The sequence below is a fragment of the Echinops telfairi genome, unplaced genomic scaffold, assembly GCF_000313985.2.
Source record: "Echinops telfairi isolate 266 unplaced genomic scaffold, ASM31398v2 ScPeMD7_10;HRSCAF=50, whole genome shotgun sequence".
NCBI classification, from domain to species: Eukaryota; Metazoa; Chordata; class Mammalia; order Afrosoricida; family Tenrecidae; genus Echinops; species Echinops telfairi.
Window position 1 is genome coordinate 10833353 of NW_022103907.1, and position 21915 is coordinate 10855267.

Here is a 21915-nt window from a genome sequence, read left to right on the forward strand (position 1 = left end):
CTAATGCCGGGGGGTTTAAGTGGAGAGAAAATGTTTTGAGAATGATGAGGGCAATGAATGTACAAATGCGCTTTACACAACTGATGTGTGTATGGATTGTGATAAGAGTCGTATGAGCTCCTAATAAAATGATTTAAAATTTAAAAAAAAGAAAAAAATTGGTGGTGGTTAGACTCTGGTCCAGATCTTGCTTTGAAGGTAGTCTAGTGAATGGTGGCCTGGGACTACCATATATTTGAACCATAGATATACATGGATTTTGGGTTCACACTTAATTATAGCCCCAATCTAAGAACAAGTCATTCTTATGACATGGCTCTACTTGATACTCATCCTCATGAAGTGACCACTGAAGCTATGGGAATTATAACAAAGTGTGGTGAAGAAACCGATGGTGTCTGGCTATCAGAACGCATCATATGTCTCTATGTTAAAAGCTTGTCTTCAAAGCATACAAGCTTGTGTGATCCAAGGATTGTAAATAATAAAATCCGACCAAAGCAGGGAATGATATCAGAGTTTATATTGTGAACACCCAGTTTGAAGAAAGATATGGATGACAATGGAAGCCCAATATCAATTTGCAGGGTCCATACATGGATTAAGCCTCTGGTGAATCCCCCTGACCATAGGCAAAGGATGCGAATAGCCTTTTAATCAGAGAATTGTAAAGTCCACTGTGGCAGATGCAGTTCGGTAAAATGTAATACCTTATCATCTGAACTCCTTTTGACCCATTTTAAAGTAGCTTCAGTTTTTAATACTTCATTCTTTTTAATTAAGGGTTTTCTCTATTTTGTATTGGCCATCGTTGTTGGATTTTTTGGTTTCTTTGCTTATTTATGTTTTTTATAATTTTTCTGTATATGAAATTCAGGATAGGTAAATTTATAGTGACAGCAACTGGATTAATAATTGTCTAGGGGCATGGGAGGGGAAGTTAGGGGAAAATGGGGCGTTAAAAACATTGAGTATGAGAAGAAAATGTTCTAAAATTTATTGTGGTGATGACTGCACAACTCTTAATATGATTGAATGATTAAATTGTATGATATGTGAATTATATGCTAGTAAAACTAGTTTTAAAAAAGAAAAGAGAAAGTCAGAGCATGTTCTTCTCATTTGGTTTTCTAATTCCAGGTCCTTAGACATTTCATCTAACACTTTGTCTTCTTGAGCTTCCCCTGGAAAGTTTTCAATTCAGCTCTTTTACTTTGGCATTTCTTTTGTTTGCTTTAGCTACTTATGGTAGTTATATAATTTCATGTCAGCTTGAAGTTATATAAAAATGTAGGGGTGGAGTCTAGCCTATCAATCAGGTCACAGCCTGATGTTAACTCCTTGTGGGTGTGGCTTTTTCATAAGAAGGGTCCTGAGAACCACCCCCCTCTTCTCTCTGCCTTCACCTTCCTCCTGGCTGACCCTGGTTACTGTGAACCCTGTGATGCAGCCAGCTCCATTGGATCTACTCAACTTTGCACCCACCGGCCTGTGATCTTCCTGCATTCTGTATTACTGCATGTAGCTGTGTGAGTCTGAAGAGGGACTTAAGGACTAGTATCAAACTTACAGTATTGGACTTTTGGACTTGATCTGGGCTGGGCTGTTTGCTTGATATACATTGATATATAATTACTTCTTGATATAAAGCTCTTACACACACACACACACACACACACACGCGCGTGCGTGCGTGTGACTGGATTTGTTCCTATAGCACACCACTCTACATTCAGGGTATTTTCTGACATCAAGTTTGGTCTTTTCTTTATCTCATGTTTTTAATGTTAATGACCTTGTACTCTCCATGTATGATGGTTCTTAATGTCATCATACAATTCATCTGATGTTTGATGATCAGTATTCAGTACGTCAAATCTATTCTTGAGATGGTCTCTTTAGTTTCAACTTGCAAATGGACAATTGATACCTATTTCACAGTAGACTCTAGCCTCCTGACTGATGATACTGAGCTTCTTCATTGTCTCCAAAGATAAGGTGGATTTTTGTTTGCCCCTGGCAAGGGCTATGTGTACAGGCACCGTTTATATTGTGAAATAAAGTATTTGCAATGAAGAAGTCATTGGTCTTGCAAAATTCTATCATATGACCTCTAGTGTCGTTTCTATCACCAAGACCATATTTTCCAACTATATATCTTTTCTGTTTCCCACTTTTGCATTCCACTAACCAGTAATTATAAATCCATCTTGTTATATGCTGGATCAATTTCAGACCACAAAATTTGAAAGACCTCAAGAGTATTCATTTGAACAAAAATGGAATACTTATTTTAAAATCAGGAAAGATGAGCATCAGGACTGTATCCTTTCACTATGCCTATTCGATCTGTACTCTGAGCAAACAATCTGAAAAGCAGGCTTATACGAAGAATGCAGCAATAGGATTGGAGGAAGGCTAAGAAGTTGGAATAGGGCAACGACAAAGCCATGTTTGCTGAAAGTGAAGAGGACGTGAAGTACTTCTTGATAAAGTTCAAACACTACAGCCTTCAGTATGGATTACAAATCAAAGTACAGCAGTCAAAAAACATCACAGAACTGGCCAATAAGCCATTCAGATAAAGGGAGAAAAGAATGAAATTTTCAAGGGTTTCATTTTACTTATATCCAAAAATCAATGCCCATGAAAGCAGCAGTCAAGAAGTTAAAGATTTATTACTTTGAACAAATTTGCTGTAAAATACCTCTTAAAAAGTAACCAAACATGAATTTTACTGCAATTTTTAAAGGTACATTTTTAACCTAAGAGAAGAATCTCAATGGTTCTATCTCTATGTCATTATCATGTACCTGAGTCAATGATAAACGTGCACTCTAGCTCTGGCGGTGTAGTGGTATGATGGTTATGCTGAGTCAGAATTGACTCAATGGAAGTGAGTTTTGGTTTGGGGCTCTGAATTTACTCTTACCTTTTACCATTAATCTCTAACTAAGAATTTTCTGAATAGGGCTACCAGAAGAATTGTTTAATTCAACACCTACCTTTTTTTCTTTTCTTTTTCAGCTCAAGTTTGAATACTTTTTTCTTCTTGTTTTGAGATTTATATATCTTAAACTCAAATGTTCTGGCAACATTAACCCTAGTCAAGGTCTAAATGAGTGTTTCCCAAAGAATATGACACTGCATCCTATGGGAGGCTGGACCGATTGAGGGGGTAAAGGGCTGTAAAAAGCAAGCAGGTAGCTACGTTATCCTGGTTTATGGGCTATATTCTAAAAGTTTTCATTGCCAGCGGTAACTCTCTTTCCTCTAAAGGGGGTGGTTGGCCAAATCAGTCTGGGAACCTATGGTCTAACAACCTGAATGTCCAGCAGAATTAAAGAAAAAAAAGTCGTCTTCCACATCCTGTCTTCAGAGTGGTAAAGCTGCCTGACACTGTTGGCAAGACAAAACATGTGGGGGTAGGATAAACAGTAGGATGTAGCCAAGCCTCTGCAACACAGCTGTAGAAAAAGAAAGGAGCAGAAAAAACAACATAGAATGACAACTGGTTTCTAGAAAACAAAAGATACAGCTGGGGTTTTCGCTCTACTTTGTCAGGATCTGAAAATTACACGCAATTCATGTCTACAGAGACAATGTATTTAGTCAAGAAACAGCCCAAAATCTCTCTTAAATTAGGCTACATAAGCAAACAAGTATTTCTGTCTACTATCATGTTATTGGTTTAAACTAAAAACAAATGTTTTAAATCAGCTATAAGCAGACAAGCAGTGTTAGTCGTCAGAATATGTAACTTCAATTTTGGTAAATACCATTACAGTTTAAAATTAACTGCTGTCTGCCAATTTTCTTTCTCAGACCAATTACATCTACTATGTTCATTCAACATATTTAGCACAGCAGCAGTAGGGTGAGAGAGTTAATTTTAAAGCCTCTTGGCAATATAAAAGCAAGAAGATAGAGAATGAGTATTTTTTTAGTGTAGTTACTATTCATTGGTCATTGAGCAAACCACCACACAGGTGATCACATTTAATTTCCTCAGAACAAGTAACCTTAGTGCTCTAATAAAACAAATGTTTGATCTCGATTTTTAATAGTTTTTAACAGCTATCTGTTAAAAAATACTAGAATTAAAAGGCAAGACCAGACAATGTTAGCATGCTAATAGACTGCTACAATAAATGCTTTGATATTTACTTAATTTCATGACTACTCCAGGACTAATGAATATAATGATTTTCTGAGCACCAATTGCATGTCAAACAATAGGCCTCATATTTCAAACTCTGTTTTTTATGGAGGCAGGTATTATGACCCAAGTGGGATATGATTCTAAGTTCAAAGATGAAAAAGCCAAGGATCAGAAATGAAGTGACTTGTAAAGATATGACAAAGCCAGAAAGTGGCAGAATCAGATCTACACTGTCTCTTGCTCAGATCCCCAAACTCTCATCTGGGATAATACATGTTTTCTCACATGTTCTTTACAAAAGAAAGAACCTCCAATAACTCACACATACAAATTACAAAGATACTGCATTCTAACACTGGGAATCCACGTGTGAACAAGCAAGACAAAGTGGATAGGATTTTGGTCTACTCCCTCAGTTCTGACATGTCTGTAAGCTCTTCGAGTACATCCTAGCAGTCATCTGGTAGCAACTTTCTACTCAAGGAGTCCCAGTTCTACCAGCTGCTGATCTGCTTGCCTTCTTATTCCCCTCTCTGGCAGGTTCTCTGGGCTTTATCAGTAAGAGTACTCCCACGTTTTTCTATCAGCTGCCAGCCTAAACTGGCAATTGAAGCCCACCCAGCAACTCTGTGAGAAAGACGACGACAAGAAAACTCTATGGAACAAATGGGACTGTCATGAGCCAGAGTCTTGTTTGATATTACGTTTGCTTTATAAGTTAATATAATGATAGACGGATGTAATATACATGTTAATAATTTGCATACTCATAACGGAAAATGTGTACCATTAAGACACAAAGTCCAAATAACTAGTAGCACTCAAGTTACAATTCGCATCTAGTAGATTTTACTCTAAGAGATGTTCATATTTGCTAATTAACTACAGATACACATACATTAATACTGATGGGGAAAAAATTTTAGATTTATCCAAACTGGAGATATTCTATCTCTGCAATCAGCTTAGTTCAGGGTTTTCAATCTCTGCATCTTTGACATTTTGGACCAGACCCTTCTTTGCAGTGGGAAGCTGTGCTTGCATTGCAGGAAACCAGTAACGCACACAACTCAGCTGTGCCAACTAAACATGTGAGTGGACACTGCCAAATGTCCCCTGGGGAATGAAATCACCCCAGTTGAGGAGCACTGCTTTAACTTACTTTTATACAGTAGAATTAGACACTGGAGTTGTAATTAAAAATGCAACTGCCAGTAAAACAGTTCAAAATCCTAATCTCTACTGTCATGAGGAATAGAAAAGTTTAGTGATGCCCTCAGGCAATGAATAACTGGGAATCTGGGGCATTCTAGAAGACCCTGGCTCTTGGAACAATCCTAGGAACAAATAGCTCCACAAAATAAATCCCAAATAAATAAATCTAAATAAATATTTAAACTAGTGGGGGCACTGAACACAAGTGAGGTTCTGAGACACGAAGCAAAAGGGCAAAGGGTGCTTGTTTACCTAGTCCTTCTTCCTGCTTTCAGCTCAGACGGAATCATCCCTTATCGAAAAGGAATTACCACCACCAATTCTTTATAGCACCCTATTTTTAGTACTATGATTAGGAAGACAAAATTCAATTTTGTTATGAGATGAAAAATGAATAAAATAGTACTTGTTTCAATATAACATAAATGTTGGAAGAGTTTCAAAGCTTTGAAAAAAAGGAAGCTTGTGTTAATAACAACAACAACAACAACAACACAAACTCCAACCCACTCCACCCTGGGTTGTGTCATAAAATTGGAAGAAATTCAAAATGTGATCACTTTTGTCCATATCTGATTTTCAGGCAAAGCTCAACTAAAAATGATCCATTTGCTACAGAGATATTTTCTTGGGGGAAAAATATTTCAGAATCTATGCATTAAACCTACTAGAATATGATATAATGTTTAAATTATTCTAGACCTGGAATCATAGTCAAATGTTATTTCTGGTTCAATCACCTCCTTCATACCAGAAATATCACTGTAATTTTTCTTCTAATTCTACTTTAAGCATTTTCCCATATACTTGGTCACAACAGTCGTTCCATAGACTCTCTCTGGAAGCTTAAACCGAGGGAATATGCACACAGTGCAAGCATATCTTCACTCCATTGCACCATAACCCAGTGTTATAAAATATAGAAAAAGATGCTTATGGGCTAATTCTCAATAATAGTAAGTAACTGACTAGCTAATAGAACTCAAAAATATATAATTCTGAAGTCATAACGAATATGATCATTAATACAAAGAATCACATGCCACAAGGAATATATCACAGTGCTACGATATTCTAATATAAAAATCACAGGTTTATGGGAACCAAAGATTACACATAAAAGACAAATGTAACATAAAAAGAGCAGGTTGAATAAATCACTATACTGATCTTTAATTATTAAACTTTAATTTTCTATAGCCATAAAAAAAGCAACATATATTTAGCCTAACTAATAGAAAACTACTAAGAGAAAGTATAGAATTTATGTTTATAGACCTTAGGCTGTTACAAGTGGTTATGCACTAGCTGATGGCCCAATGGGCAGTGGTTTGAACCTACTACTTGCTCCATGGCAGAAAAATGCAGCATTTAAAAGATCACAGCATTAGACGCCCTATGAGATTATTGTCTATTCTGGTGAGTCGCTGGGAATTAGAATCAACTCAAAGGCGGTGAGTTTGGTTTTGGGTTTTCATTGTGTTCGTGCAGCATCTGTCCATACCAAGAAGCGGTTGTTTAAATTGAATGAGGGGTACAGCAAGGTTGAAAATTTGGAAAGTTTTCAGGGTTGTATCCTTTCGCCATGTTTATTCAATCTGTATGCTGAGCAAATGATCTGAAAAGCTTAACATTATCAATATGATAAAGAATGAAACCTCAGGATTGGAGGAAGGCTTATGAACAACCTGTGATGTGAGATGATATAACCTTGCTTGCTCAAAGTGAGGAGAATTCGAAGCACATGGAGATCAAGGACTGCAGCCTTCAGTTTGGATAATAACTCAATGTGAAGAAAACAAAATTCACAACTGAATTAGTAAACCATATCATAATAAGGAGAGAAAAGATTAAAAGTTGTCAAGGATTTAATTTTACTTGGATCCTCAATTAATGCTCAAGGAAGCAGCAATCAAGAAAATCAAACTATATGTTAAAGAGCAAAGCCGTCACTTTGAGGGTGAAAGTGCACCTGACCTAAGCCACGGTATTTCCAATCTCTTCTTATGCGTGTGAGACAACACACTTACTGGGTAATAGATAAGGAAGCCTGAAGAAGATCCGAGGCATGTGAACGATGTGTTACTGGAGAAGTACCATGGTCTTTTAAAGTACCACGATCTTCCAGAGTAACAAACAAATCTGCTTGGAAGAAATACAGCCAGAATGTTCCTTAGAAATAAAGATGATGAGACTCCATCTCAGGTACTTTGGACATGTTATCAGGAGAGACCAATCCCTGTAAAAGGGGAGGGTCAGAAAAAAGAGGAAGTCCCTCAATGAGATGGACTAACACAGTGACTGCAATAATGGACTCAAATATAACAATTATGAGGATGGCAAAGGACTGGTGTTTCCACATCAGAAGTTTCTTGATGGAATCTGACAAAAAATTAGAGACATAATTAATATTACTGATAATTAACATTTTTCATATGATTACATCATATGTGCTTGGTCTTTTGGTAAGCACTTAAACATGCTCTATACATACATACACCCCAAACCATCAGTTAGGTTATTAATAACCTAACTTTAATCAAAGAATAGCTAAGGCAAATGGAGGAAAGGATGAAGTAAAAGAGCTGAACAGAGCTGAACTGAAAATTTCAAATGGCAAATTGAGAAGATAAAGATATTACAATGAAATGTACAAAGACCTTGAGTTAGAAAACCAAAAAGGAAAAGTACGCTAAGAATATCTTAAACTAAAAGTCAGGAAAAATCTCAAGCCTCAAATTGTAATACTGAAAGATTCTATGGGCAAAATAGTGAATGGTACAGGAAGCATCTGAAGAAGATGGAGCACTCAAAAAGCTGAATTAATGACACTATCAATAAATTGCCTTATGCCTTAGGCAGATGATTAATATAATTTAACATAAATAGACAATGATGCCTCTAAGGTAGAGGTTCTCAACCTGTGGGTCACAGCTCCTTTGGGGGCTGAATGACCCTTTCACAGGGGTCGCCCGATTCATAACAGTAGCAAAATTATAATTATGAAGTAGCAATGAAAATAATTTTATGGTTGGGGGGTCACCATAACATAAGGAACTGTACTAAAGGGTCGCACATTAGGAAGGTTGAGAACTACTGCGCTAAGGTAAACCAGAGACATATATAAACCATAGATATCTGAATGAATATTTACACTTAATTCTAGCCCCAGTAGAAGAACAACTAGTTCTTATGACATTGCCCTGCTTGATGCTCACCCACTTAAAGAGATCACTAAAGTTTGGTGCTATAACAAAATGTGACAAAGAAACTAGATAGTGCCCACTTATCAGAAAGAATAACGTCTGGGAGGTCTTAAAGGATGGTCTTCAAACAAGCAGCCATCTAAGTGAAGTGTCGATTAAATTCACATGGAAGAAGAACACCAGCCTGTGAAATACAAGGATTCTAAATAATAAAATCCAAATTTGAAGGAGTGAATGGTATCAGAGCTTCAATTGTGAACACCTGATTTGCAGAAGAACGAACAACAGGGGACGCCCAAATCCATTTGCAGGGTACACACATAGATTAAGCCTCCTATGAATTCCCTTCGACCATAGTTGAGGTCGGAGACAGAGACAGTTATGAGACAGAGAGCATTATAAAGTTGATTATGCTAGATATAGTTGTCATTTGAAAGCTGTTTCAGTTTAAATAGGAGATACATGTAGATTAAGCCTCTGGTGAATCCTCTGACCATAAACAGAAGTGTGAACAGCCTTGGTATTATGCAGAATGCACTGGAAATGGATTATTTGTAGATGTAGTTAGATTAAAATTCAACAGCTTATCTTATGATCTCCCTTTGAACCATTTTAAATTTGTTCTGGTCTTAATATTTTCAACTGAGATCTTTGTTTTACTTTGTTATCGTTCTAGCTTTTGTTGATTATGCAAATTCATTAGCCTGGTGAATCATAAACTATAGATAGCCTTGAGAAGAATGGGAATTCTAGAACACTGCACTGTGCTCATGTGGAACTTATACATAAAGAGGCAGTTCTATGAACAGAACAAGGGAACACTGAATGATTTAAAATCAGGAAAACTGTCAGGTTGCATCCTTGCACCACACATATGGTACTCAATATGTATGCTCAAGGAAGTATACTGAATAAATAACCAGGGAAGCCAGATTATAGGAAGAAGAAGGTGGCATCCGGGATTGGAGGAAGGTAATTAACAACCTTGTGCAGATGACACAACCTTGCTGGCTGAAATGAAGCATACTTGCTGATGAAAATCAAGGATTGCAGCCTTCAGTATAGATTACAATTCAATGTTCCTAAATTTCTGACAGTTGGACCAATAGGTCACATTATGATAAATGGAGAAAAGTTAATAAATGAGGTTGTCAAGGAGTTAGTCTTGCTTTCATTCACAATCAATGCTCATGGAAGCAGCAGTCAAAAGAGCAAAAGACGAGTTGCACTGTGTAAATATGCTGCATAAGACCTCTGTGGAGTGTTGAAGAACAAGGATGTTACTTTAAGGACTAGGGTGCGCCTGACCCAAGCCATGTTATTTTCAATTGTCTCATGTATGCATGAGGAAGTTGGACACTGAATAAGGTAGACTGAAGAAGAATTGAAGTGTTTGAATTATAGTGCTAGCAATAATATGAAAAGTACCATGACTGCCAAAAAAAAAAATCTGTTTTGGAAGAAGTATAGCCAGAATGCTCCTTAAATAGCGATTTTTTTTTTCCCTCAAGTACTTTGGACATGTTGTCAGGAGAGATCCGTCAGTGGAGAAGGACATCATGCTTAGTAAAGTAGCGGACAGCAAAAAGGGGGAATTCCCTTGACAAGATGGATTGACACAGGGGTTGTAACAATGGGCTCAAGCATAACAATTGTGAGGATGGCACAGGACCGGGCAGTGTTTTGCTCTGTTGTACATAGTGTTGCTATAAATTGGCACTGACTCGACTGCACCTACCAAAAACAACTTCAGTAGTAGAGATGAACCTTAGTCTGACCCCCCAATCCATGCCTTTATCTATCATACTACTGTTTCATATGAATTCCTCTTTTAGTCAAACAACAAACATTTGTTTAGTACCCACTGTGGACATGATATTTGACCTCACAGAGCTTACAGTCTTATAGTGGGTATATTCAAATAAAGAAACAATTAGAATGAATATGACAAAAATTCAAGTACTGGTCGTATAGGATGTCAGTACTTAACTCAGTGTGAGGTGATCAGGAAGACTTTCTGGAGGTCTAGCCAAAGAAGGAGAAGAGTGTTTCCAGCAGAGTAACAACAGAGCAAAGGCTTAGAGAGAACAGAGATCCGTCTTTGGGAATCTTGATTTTGTAAATAATCTTATTTTCTTAATCCCATTTTGTAATAATACCTTACATTAAGCAGTCTCACATTTAGGTCACCTGCTCATTGGTAGTCAACATAAATATTGATTTAAATTAACTGCAAGGCAATGAGTGGAACATATATCACCATATATTTATTGAATACCGTATATAATCGTGTGTAAGCCTAGTTTTTCAGCACATTTTTAATGCAGTTTTGTGGTAAAATTAGGTGACTTGATGATATTCGGGTCGGCTTATATTCGAGTATATATGATAATTAGACCTTAAGTCACATATAATTTAGAGAGCACTACTAGAATCACAGAACTCTAATCATTTAACCATAAAAAAGAAGTAGGGAGGGAAAAAGCAGTAGTGTCCATGAATCCACTGCCAGGCTTCTGCTCCTTCACTAACTGCTGTGGTATTAAAGGAATCCTATTTCATCCATGCTACACATTGTCTGAAACTTTCAGCAGGCTAGGTTGATTTCTCCAGGTGCAAGATGATGATGGCAAAAGCAAAAGGCTGGGCTTCAAATAGGCTTTGATAGCTTCTCAACAAACCATTCTGTACCTTTACTTCAAGATTTATGATCTACTTTATAGTAATTTATCCCTATGTATCTTTTTCTTTTCTACAGCATAAATAATTGTGGTTAAAAATGTTGCTTTTCACCCTGGTAGCGTCGCTCCACAGTATCCACCTCTGGGACTACACATGGAAAGTCACACACATTTGACCAAATGAAGTGAAGCCATAACAGGTACCTGGTATGGAAAAGTGTGCCGGACTATTGAACTCTTTGCAAGTAAAGGAAAGACTAGCAATTTCTTTCTAAATAAAACTTTTACTCTCACCTCATAGTCTATAACCTAATGCAAACCTCGTAAAATTTTAGATGTAGAAATTTAAATTGATATCGTTTCATTAGTGGAAAATGATGTGGAAAGCTCCTCCAACAAGATGCATAGTACAAATATTTGTTACTCCAAAAATAATCTCCAGATTTTTACTTATCTGATCCTTAAGCTTGTTTTCTATTAAACTAGAGGTTCCCAACTCTGCCTATTCATCAGAATTACAGAGAGAGTTCTTAAAACAGATTCCTCACTACCAGAGATCATGATTTAATTGGTCTGCGGAGCATCTGGTGGTTTCTCATCCTCTCAAAGTTAGTCTCTGGTACAGTCAAACTTACCCACTATAATTCTGGATGAAAATCACTATTAAAATCAAGTGACACCTAAGCTGCACATAACCCTGCAACCACATAGATGGGAGTTTATAAACATTTAAAAATTCTGATCCTTTATAACCAAGGCCTTGTAGTTATAGATTATTTTAAACTATACTTTCATAAATTTGATGATGTTAAAACTTTTGCTGCTGATTTAGAAAGAAAAAAAGGCTGTTATTAAGAAGCACTCACTGAGAAGGTGATCCAAAAATCTTCCTATGGTAGGTTTTTAAGTAGCTTGAATATTATTTTAGAAAACACAAAAAGTAAAATAAAGTAGCTAAAATCAGTATATGTCAACATATGTGTATTAACTTGCTCATTTTATAAGCAATTTACCTTCTTATAAAAAACTGCTGAAACTGGGAAAATGACATGGAACTTGGTTCACGCTTCTTCACCACCAGTTGCAACTGAATGAACTCTGGCCTATGGAAATCCTGTGTGTCAGAGTAGAACTGTGCCCCAGAGGATGCTCGGTGGCTGATTTATCAGTAGACCACCACCCCTTCCTCCTGAGTTAACTTTAGGGGGAGATTCAGTTAAGAGTCGAATGTGTTAATCAATTGTACCCCCCAGAGCTTCTCATGCCTCTTCAACCAATAACAGACTAGGTCCAAAAGAGGTTTGATAATAATGCATTTGCTCAAATGTAGTAATAGCACACAGTGGAAGCATAAATGTGATCACAGCACAAAACAGAAGTTTTTTGAATAAAACTTTCCTACCAGTGCTATGTACTTCGATCTACTATTGAAAATTTATTAAAGGGAAAATCTAAATTATACATAAATAAGAAATGGAAAAACATAAAGCTGATATTTAAGAGAATTTTACACAGGTGGCAAAAACAAAAGACAGGGAAACAACCAAAAGGCACTGTAATAACTACATAAAAAAAGGAAACGGAAATATAGTAATAAAGGGAATATAACAGAGAAGAAAAAACAAACAGGTTACTACCTCCCACCCAAATCTCCCCCCAAAAAAAGAAGGGGAAAGGGAAAAAAATTAAATATCTTTCACAAGAAATTAAAGATGATTTGAATAAATGAAAAGACATCCTGCATTTAGGGACCGGAAGACTTAATACTATTAAGATGTCAATGCTTCTCAGATGAATCTATAGATTCAGTCAATCCCAAAAAGACCTACGGAAAGCAACAAGCTGATCCTAAAACTCATAAACTCAAGGAAATGCAAGGGATCCAGAATGGCCACAGCAAATTCAAAAAAGGAAGTTGGAGAACTTTCACTTCAAGATTTTAAAACAATATAAGACTACAACAAGGAAGACTGTAGTACTAGCATAAAAACAGCCATGTAGATCAGTGGAATATGGGGAGAATCGAGTGTAAATGTAAACTATCACATCTATGGTCAAATGACTTTCAACAAAGGCTCAAAGATAATTCGACAAGAAATGGTCGTATGAACGAATGGTGCCTCGACAACTGGATACTACATTCAAAGAGAAGACCTGGATTTCTACCTCATACCACACACAAACTCAAATTTCATCACAGACCTAAATTTAACAACTAAAATTATAAAACCCTTATTAGAACACTTAAGAATAAATCTTAATAAATCTTGGGTTAGGCAATGATTTCTAAGCTACCACACCAAAAGAACATGCAAAAAAAAATGGGGGGGATATACATTAAATTTTGTAAATAAATGAAAACAATTTGTGCTTCAAAAGGCATTATGAAGAGAGTGAAGAGGCCACACACAGCCTAGGTGAAAATACTCACCTATATCTCCAAAATATAAAAGGAATGCTTATATAACAACAGCAATAATAGTGTTATTTTTGCCAATTAGAAAGTAGTTTAAAAGATTTGGATACTTATCCAAATAAATAGAAGAAAAGACACTCACCATACTTAAGTCAGCAAGCAAATGCAAATCACAACCATAATAAGATACCTCCTCATATCCCCTAGGATCAAAAAGATGTGCAGTTATGTGTTGGCAAGGATATAAAGAAACTATAACTCTTACATATTACTGCTGGGAATAAAAAATGGCATAGCCAATTTGAAAAATAGTTCAACTGCTTTATACAGAGTTATCATCTGACCTACCAATTTCATCCAGAGGGGTGGGGAATTATATCTCCAGAAGAAATGGTGTATGTTTATATGTCCACATAAAGACTTGCAGCCAGTGTTCATAACTGCATTATTCATGTTGGCAAAAAAGAGTTAACGATCAAATGTATACCAATTGTGGTTGGGTAAACAAAATGTAGTCTACCCATGAGTAGAATACTATTTGGCAATAAAAAGGAAATCATTAGTACTTCATTCTGAATAGGGTAGGACATTATGTATGATAGCAGAAGTCAATTCTCCAAGAAACAATTCTAATGTATGCATACCTATCAATAGGGTCAAAATACATGATACTGAGAGAAGTGCTAGGAAAAAATAAACAGATCTACTATTTGAAGTTCAGAAACTTCAAATCCCCTCGATCAGCAATTGACAAATCCAACAGGTAGAAATCAGGAAGGAACAGCACCATGAATGAACTGATCTAATTGCCACTTATAAAACATTTTTTTTCAAAACAGCACTTTCTTTTTAAAATTGACTACATTCTGGGTCAAAAAAGAAACCCTAACAAATTTAATAGACCAAAATCTATTTAAAGTATGCTTTAAGGTCACAAAGGAATTCAATAAGCATAAAAATAGCTAGACAATGACAAAATATTTGGAGATTAACACATTTCTAATGAAGCCTTATAATAGATTAAAATATATGTTGACCTAAATGAATACACAACTCATCAAAATCTGTGAGATATAGTAAAAGCAGTAAGAGAAAAATTTATAGCATTAAATAGGTAAGTTAGAAAAGAGATTTTAAATGACCAAATTTCCATTTTAGGAAACTGAACAAGAACAAATTGAATCCAAAGTAGAGAGAAGAAAAGAAACAATAGAAAGCACTAAACCAACCAAGAAAATTACTAAAGAAGATTTCCTAAAAACAAGAAATTAATAAAGACATCCAACAAAATTAAAAGCTTGTTAGGTTATTCCAACAGATCGATAACATTGACAACCCGCTAACCAGGCTAAGAAAAAGAGAAGATACAATGTATTCATATCAGAAAGGAAAAAAGGAGTCATCATAATGGATCCTAGAGGAAAAGGATATAATGGAATATTGTAAGTAGGTCATGAAATGGACCAATTCCTTGATACAGTGTACCAAAACTAACACAAAGAAATAGATCATTGGACTAGGCCCATGTCCATTAAAAAGCCCAAATCTATAAAAGAAATCGAAACAACAGTGAACAACTTCCAAAACAAAAAGCACCAGGGACAAAGGTTTCCATGGGGATTTCTACCATTTAGAGAAGAAATAATTCCATTTTTCCAGTCTCTTCCAGAAAAGAGAAGCAGAGGGATACTTGCTAATCTGTTCATTACCAAGGCCAGCATTACTCTAAGATCAAAACCTGACAAAGAAATTACTAGAAGGAAAAATTAGACCAATCTTTCTCATGAACACAAGCACAAAAAAATCCTCAACAAATAGCAAATAAAATCCAACTGTGTATAAAAATAAGTAGATACTATGACTATGTGCAATTTATGCCAGGTATGCAAATTTGAACATCAATTAATCTAATTCAACACATTAACAGACTAAAAAAGATAAATCATATGATGTAATCACAATAGACGCATAAACGATATTGGAGAAAATCAGTTGAACATGGGGGCAACATGAGTTGGGGGTTGATTCCAAGATAGCTAACATCATATTTAATGGTGAAAAACTAGACATTCCCTCTAAGATGACAAACAAAATAAGGATGTTTCCCTACCCATTTCACTGCAACACTGCAGTAACAGTCCTACCGAATGCAAATGAGAACAGGACATAAAAGGCTTATAATTTGGGAGGGAAGAAATAAAACCGTCTTTGTTTACAGATAATAAGACTGTTCATACAGAACTTTAAAAAACTGACAGAAAACCATTCTGAAACTATCAAGTAATTATAAAAAATTGCAGGATACAAGGTTAATATGCAAAAGTCGGTAATCTCTTTCCTACATGTCATAAACAACTGGATTTGAAATTAAAAGTGTTATCATTTATAGTATTACCAAGATAATTACAACTTTAGACATTAATCTAATAAGAGATATGTAAGAACTGGATGAAGAAAACTAAGAACACCGATCAAAGAGATCTAAAATGAGGAGAAAACCTACGTTCATGGATAGAGGGGGTTAATATCATCAAGATGCTAATTTTTCTCAATCTTATCTATATATTCAATATAATCCCAATGAAAATCCTTGTTATTTTGCAAATATTGGCAAACTAACCCTAGAGTTTACACAGAAAGGCAAAAGACCCAAAATGCCTGACACAAGACTAAAGAACAGTCAGAAGACTGACACGACCTAGCTTTAAGAAGTATAAAGCTACAGTGTGTTACTGATCAAAAAATGGACACACACATCAGTAGAACAGAAGGAAAAATCCACACAAATAGCCAACTGATCTTTACTCAAGGAACAGTGGCAATTTAAAGGACGGTCTTTTCAATAAAGGTTGCCATATCTGATATCCAGATGCCAAAAAACTAATCCAGATATAGATCTTACATCTTTCAACAAATTAACTCAAAATAGATCACAGACTTAAATGATTAAATGTAAAACTATACAACTTCTAGAAAGTAACATAAAAGAAAATCTACGTAACTTTGAGTTTGGCGTTAAGATTTTTTTAGATAAAAATCCAATAGCATGATCTTTAAAAGAGAAACTTGATGTTAGACTTAATAAAAATTAGAAACTGCAAAAAGCACTGTTAAGACAATAAAATGACAAGTCAGACTGAAGAAAGTATTTACAAAGCCTATCTGATAAAGGGCCTGTTAGCTAGAATATATAAAGAATTCTTAAAGCTCAACAATATACAAAGAATCTAATTTAAAAATGGGCAAAAGATATGTACTGTCACTTTAGAAGACCGCCAGTCTCGTACAAATGTAAATAGGTTTTCCATATGAGCCAGCCCTTGTATTCCCAACCATTTACTCAAACGAAATGAAAATTTGTCCACACAAAAACAGAAATAAATGTTTTGCAGCTATATTAATAATTGACAAACATTGGAACCAACCAAGATGTCTTTCAATAGGAGAATGGATATACAAAGTTGTACATCCATACAATGGAGTATCACTGGGCAATAAAAATAAATGAGCTATGAAAATCATACACACACACCCCATAGAGAAACAGTAAAAGAATATTGCTAAGTAGAACAAACCAGTCTGAGAAAACTACAGACTGTATGATTCCTGCTACAGGACACACTAGAAAAGGCAAAAGTAACTGCTTAAAAAAATTAAAGTGTAGTTTTTTTAAAGTCAAAATGAGTAAACTTTTTGGAGTTTTAAATGTCAATTCTTATGAAGAATAACTGGAGCCATATAAGTGAGTTTCTTACAGCAAGCCGGATGCTAGTAAGCCTAAGATTGCAGGTTGAGGGCACACAAGAGCAGTCAGCTTCAAGAGAGCTGCATTCTGTGGTTACTTGTATTCACCCGAGGCAGACATTGATATGCAATGCTTGATAACAGAAAAACAAATGCCATTAATTAGAGCACAATAATTCAAAACATGTTCTCAAAAGTTGGACTGCTTAGTTTATTTCTAATTCCGGCTAAACTGTTAAGGCTTTTGCAAATTACTTAACTCTGCACTTTAATTTTCTAATCTATAAGTGGCGATTTCAGCAGTATTCATCTCAAAGAATGTGAAGAATGAAGTAATACCTCAAGAGTTTAAAACAGAATTTGTTACATAATAATCAATCAATAAATATTAGGTATACCTATTGTTAGCTCTCAACATTATTGAAAATATACATAATAAATACAGAGAAGTATATATATCACATTTCTTATGTGGGACTGTATAAGTTAAAAGCTAACACTCCCCCTAAAAGATATGAAAATTATGATTTTTGAATATTTTCTTGAGAGGTTAAAAATAAATTTCCAAATACCAAGAGTTAAATGGAAATGCACAGATGTGAATAGCTAAAGTGGATGACTTATAAGCAAGTTGACCTAGACAGGAGAGAAGGTTAAAAAGAACAGAACTCATGGAGGGATTTTTACAACTCCAAGAGGAATAAGGGATGCATGAGGTTTCTCTGTGGTTAAATTAACTTGGTTCCCCTAAGATTTTTTGTTGCCAGAACCTAGATCAGGCCATCTCTTAAAACTCTTTTCTCCTTAATGTGTCTGTAGCAGTGAAGACTTAAAATGAAACTAAATGACAGAATTTCACAGCTGAAATATCATACTAGAAATCACTCCAGCTTGTCTGACAGGTTAAACGGATTCACAGAAGTGGTATCACTTGCCCAAAGTTATACAATAAGCATAGCATTGATCTGTCAAAAACAATATTCCCCTATCACTATAATACTGACTCAAATTCAGCCACTACAACATACATTTTATGCCAGGTTAAATGTATAATCAATTGCCATCACTCTAATTATTCATGGATTATGATTTGTAAGCAGTTCCCATCTACTTCTCATATCTACCTGCATGATATATTATTCTGTAGATTCCAGAATAAACCAGGAAAAATCATTATGGCTCTCTATAAATATAAGAACTTGATGAAATTTCCAAATATTGAAAGTTGAGCATGCCACCAAATTATGATTAAGAGGTTTCTATGATTTCAGATAAAAAGGAAACATTGCATTTAAATGATAAATTATATTACAATTAATTTTTAAATTTTAATTAAAAATTATAATTCAGCTGAAAAAATATTTGTGACATAGCTCTGATAACATATTGAAAAGGAAACTAAAAGCATATATACTGGCTACTACATAAATGGTTCTACACTTACCAAAGCATATTTCAATAAATTACTGTTACAATATAGGAGACATAATTTTCACTAATCACATAATATTTTTTGACTGTTAATTATTTCTAGCCCAGGAGATTAAGACAAACCATATAAACTTTAACAAAAATAACCAAAACAAACAATAAAATGAATAGATAAAATTCCAACATACTAATCTCACCAAGATAATTTTTACAAATAGAAAGTACACTATTTTGTTTGTGTTAAACATGTTTAGCTAAAAAAACTAAGAACAAACTGTAATCAATTCACACAGTCCATATAGTTTCATAAGGAGCCCTGGTGGCAAAACAGATTATGAGTTGGGTTGCTAACAGCAAGGTCAGCATTTCAACTCTACCAACTGCGATAGGGGAGCAAAGATATGGCTAATCTGCTGCCATAAAGATCCACAGCTTTGAAAACCAATGGGGCAGTTCTACTGTGTCCTATAGATTCGTTATGAGTCAGAATCCACTCACTGGCAGTGGGTTTGGTTTTGGTATATAGTTTTATGGTAAATATGAAACCAAAATTATTAAATTCATTTAAGAGACAGTGTGTGTGATCCTATAGAAAATGATAGAGTTGGAATATCCTTTCTCAAAAACACAACAAGAATCTCTAAAGAAAAAGAAGGCATGGGTATAGTAGAGCACATTGAGGGGCCAGCTATGGAAATTTCTTAACTAAATACCTCAAAGGAACAAGCTACTAGACTTGAAGGCTAAAGACTATAGTTTCAGGGGACATCTAGAATGATTGGCAAAACATAGTACATAAAGATAATATTCTCCATCCTAATTTGGTGAGTAGCAGCTGGAGTCTTAGAGCATGAGAGTGGCCATCAAAGATAAAATTATTGGCTTCTTCCCACCCACAGCAAAGGGGAGTGAAGTAAACCAAAGACCGAAAGGAAAAATTAGATGGTGCCTAGCTACTCATGACCTTTTTTTTATCAGAATATCATGTAGTTCTCAATTAGAATGGGAGAAAAGTGCAGACCAAAACTCAAATTCGTTAAATAGGCCACATTTATCGGTCTGGTAGAGACAGGGGGAATCACTAAGACTTATCACCCTTAAAGTAACCCACCCCCAGAAGCCACCCCTCAATGAAACAACATAACTGGCCTGTAAATAAACATCAGCACCCATGAGGAATGTGTTCCTTAAAACAATCAACTACTCCAGACCAAAAGGGGAAGGCCGAAAGGGGTAGGGGAACCTAATGGGGAGAGGACTGACACCTCTGGCAGACACCACAACCCAGGTCACAAAAAATTCCCCTGAGAACTGCTGAGTGGAAAACTGCTTTGCTGTGTAAACTTCTACCTAAAGCACAATAACATGCTGTAATAAAATTAACTAAAGCAAAGAAGAGGGCAGAACTCAGGAAACCTAAAAAAAGAACAATGTGAGCTTGTGGCTGCTCTGTGGTCCATCCTTTTTTGTAAATCACCTCAATGCCTTGCTGCCCTTTCTCCCATTCCTGAGTGTTTTCTCTAAAAACCCATGAGATTTCTTATGTCTCCCTGACTTTATACTTGTTCATCCTCTTGAAAGCAACAAACAGAATAAACAGTGTTTTTAAAAACTATTATCCACAGAAAGGTGAATGCAAAGTTGAAGCTGGAATACAGGCTCCAATTACTAGAGTTTGCACTTTTAGACTTTAGGCTACTAGTCTGTTAAGACTCATTCAAAAATGCTCAGTCAGCTCATGAATTATGGATTTACAGGTGTGAACTAACTGCTGCAAGAGTAATTTATAGGACAGCATTTGATACAATATCAGTGAGAAAAACATAAACATCATGCACAGTACCTTTTGATAAACAATGGAGCACACAAGATCCTTGACAGCTGATAAAGACAGTTCTTGGGCTTCAATGGTAACACTCTCCCGTGTAAGGCCAATTTGCAGTAGGAATGAAATTGTGTGCACTGAGCCCCTGGAGTTGGTGAGTGACGACTGCACACTGAAGGTTCCATTGGACAGTCGGGCAGAGAGCCCAGTCTTAGGACTTGAACATGGAGAAGGACTTGGAAGCACAGCAGGAAGAGTTGCAGGTAATACAGACTTCTGGGCTGATGGAGGAGAACTGTTTGCGGACATCTGCCTTTCTTTAATTTTATAAAATAGCTATCAATTTTAAAAAAAACTTATGAAGCTTTTAAAATCACAGTGATAAAAAAAGTGACTGCACCTTTACTAATAGTTAAAAGCTCCTTTTTTAAGTCATTCATGCCAATGGCTACAAGTTCTATAACAATGAATTGGGTACACAGTATGGTAAGTAAGTCCCTTAGCACTGGTCCCATCAAAAAAGAATCTTGTCGTTAGGACCACAACCAGGGTTTTGCACAGCATTTAACATTATTGAGTTATCCTCTTCAGAAGAGTTGACTGCTTATTTATTATGCATCTTCTATTTCCCTTTAATTCTGTTCTTGTCTCTCTCCTTTATTTTCATAAAATACATATTGAGTAAAAGTTATTTTTCTTTCAAGATGGAATTCTTTTGATTTTAAAAAGAAGCAGAATAGAATTAGTCTATTCAGTTTTTATCCTTTAGCTCACAGATATGATGAGACACTTTCATAAATTTGCATGACTTAAATCACTTTCCCGATTAATGCACTCATTTTCACTTTGGGATATAAATTGTTCTATAATGAAGTCCAAAGATTTTAAACAGTCATTTGATGAAAAGGATCCAATGAGAGCAGGAGTTGTTTTATGAAATGTAGTCAGCCTGGAAGTAAATTAAAAAAAAAGTTATTAAAAAAAAAAGGTTATTATTCTATATTAACTGGACATTATTTTTTAATATGGCTAATTTTTTAAATGCTAATTTTGGTTTTATTTTGATGTCCTTAACTCACCAGAAAAATTCAAATTGTTGATCATTTTTTATTTAGCTCTCAAGGCCATTTTTACTATATTTATAATTTCAAAGAGACCCTCTTACTCAAAAGAACAAAACAAAACAAAAAAACTTACCATCTTCCCTACTACCTGAAACTTGAAGATCATAAAAA

At 35.4% G+C, this 21915-nt stretch overlaps 1 protein-coding gene across 1 annotated transcript in view; it reads right to left on the reverse strand.

Moving 5' to 3' along the window:
• Positions 1-21609, reverse strand: part of PRKD3 (protein kinase D3) — an 82800-nt gene extending 61191 nt beyond the window's left edge. The window contains exon 1 of the mRNA XM_004711111.2: positions 20699-21609. Within this exon, the coding sequence (XP_004711168.1) occupies positions 20699-20989 (291 nt within the window). The 5' untranslated portion in view covers positions 20990-21609. The remainder of the gene's footprint in view (positions 1-20698) is intronic.
• Between the last annotated feature and the right edge of the window lie 306 nt (positions 21610-21915).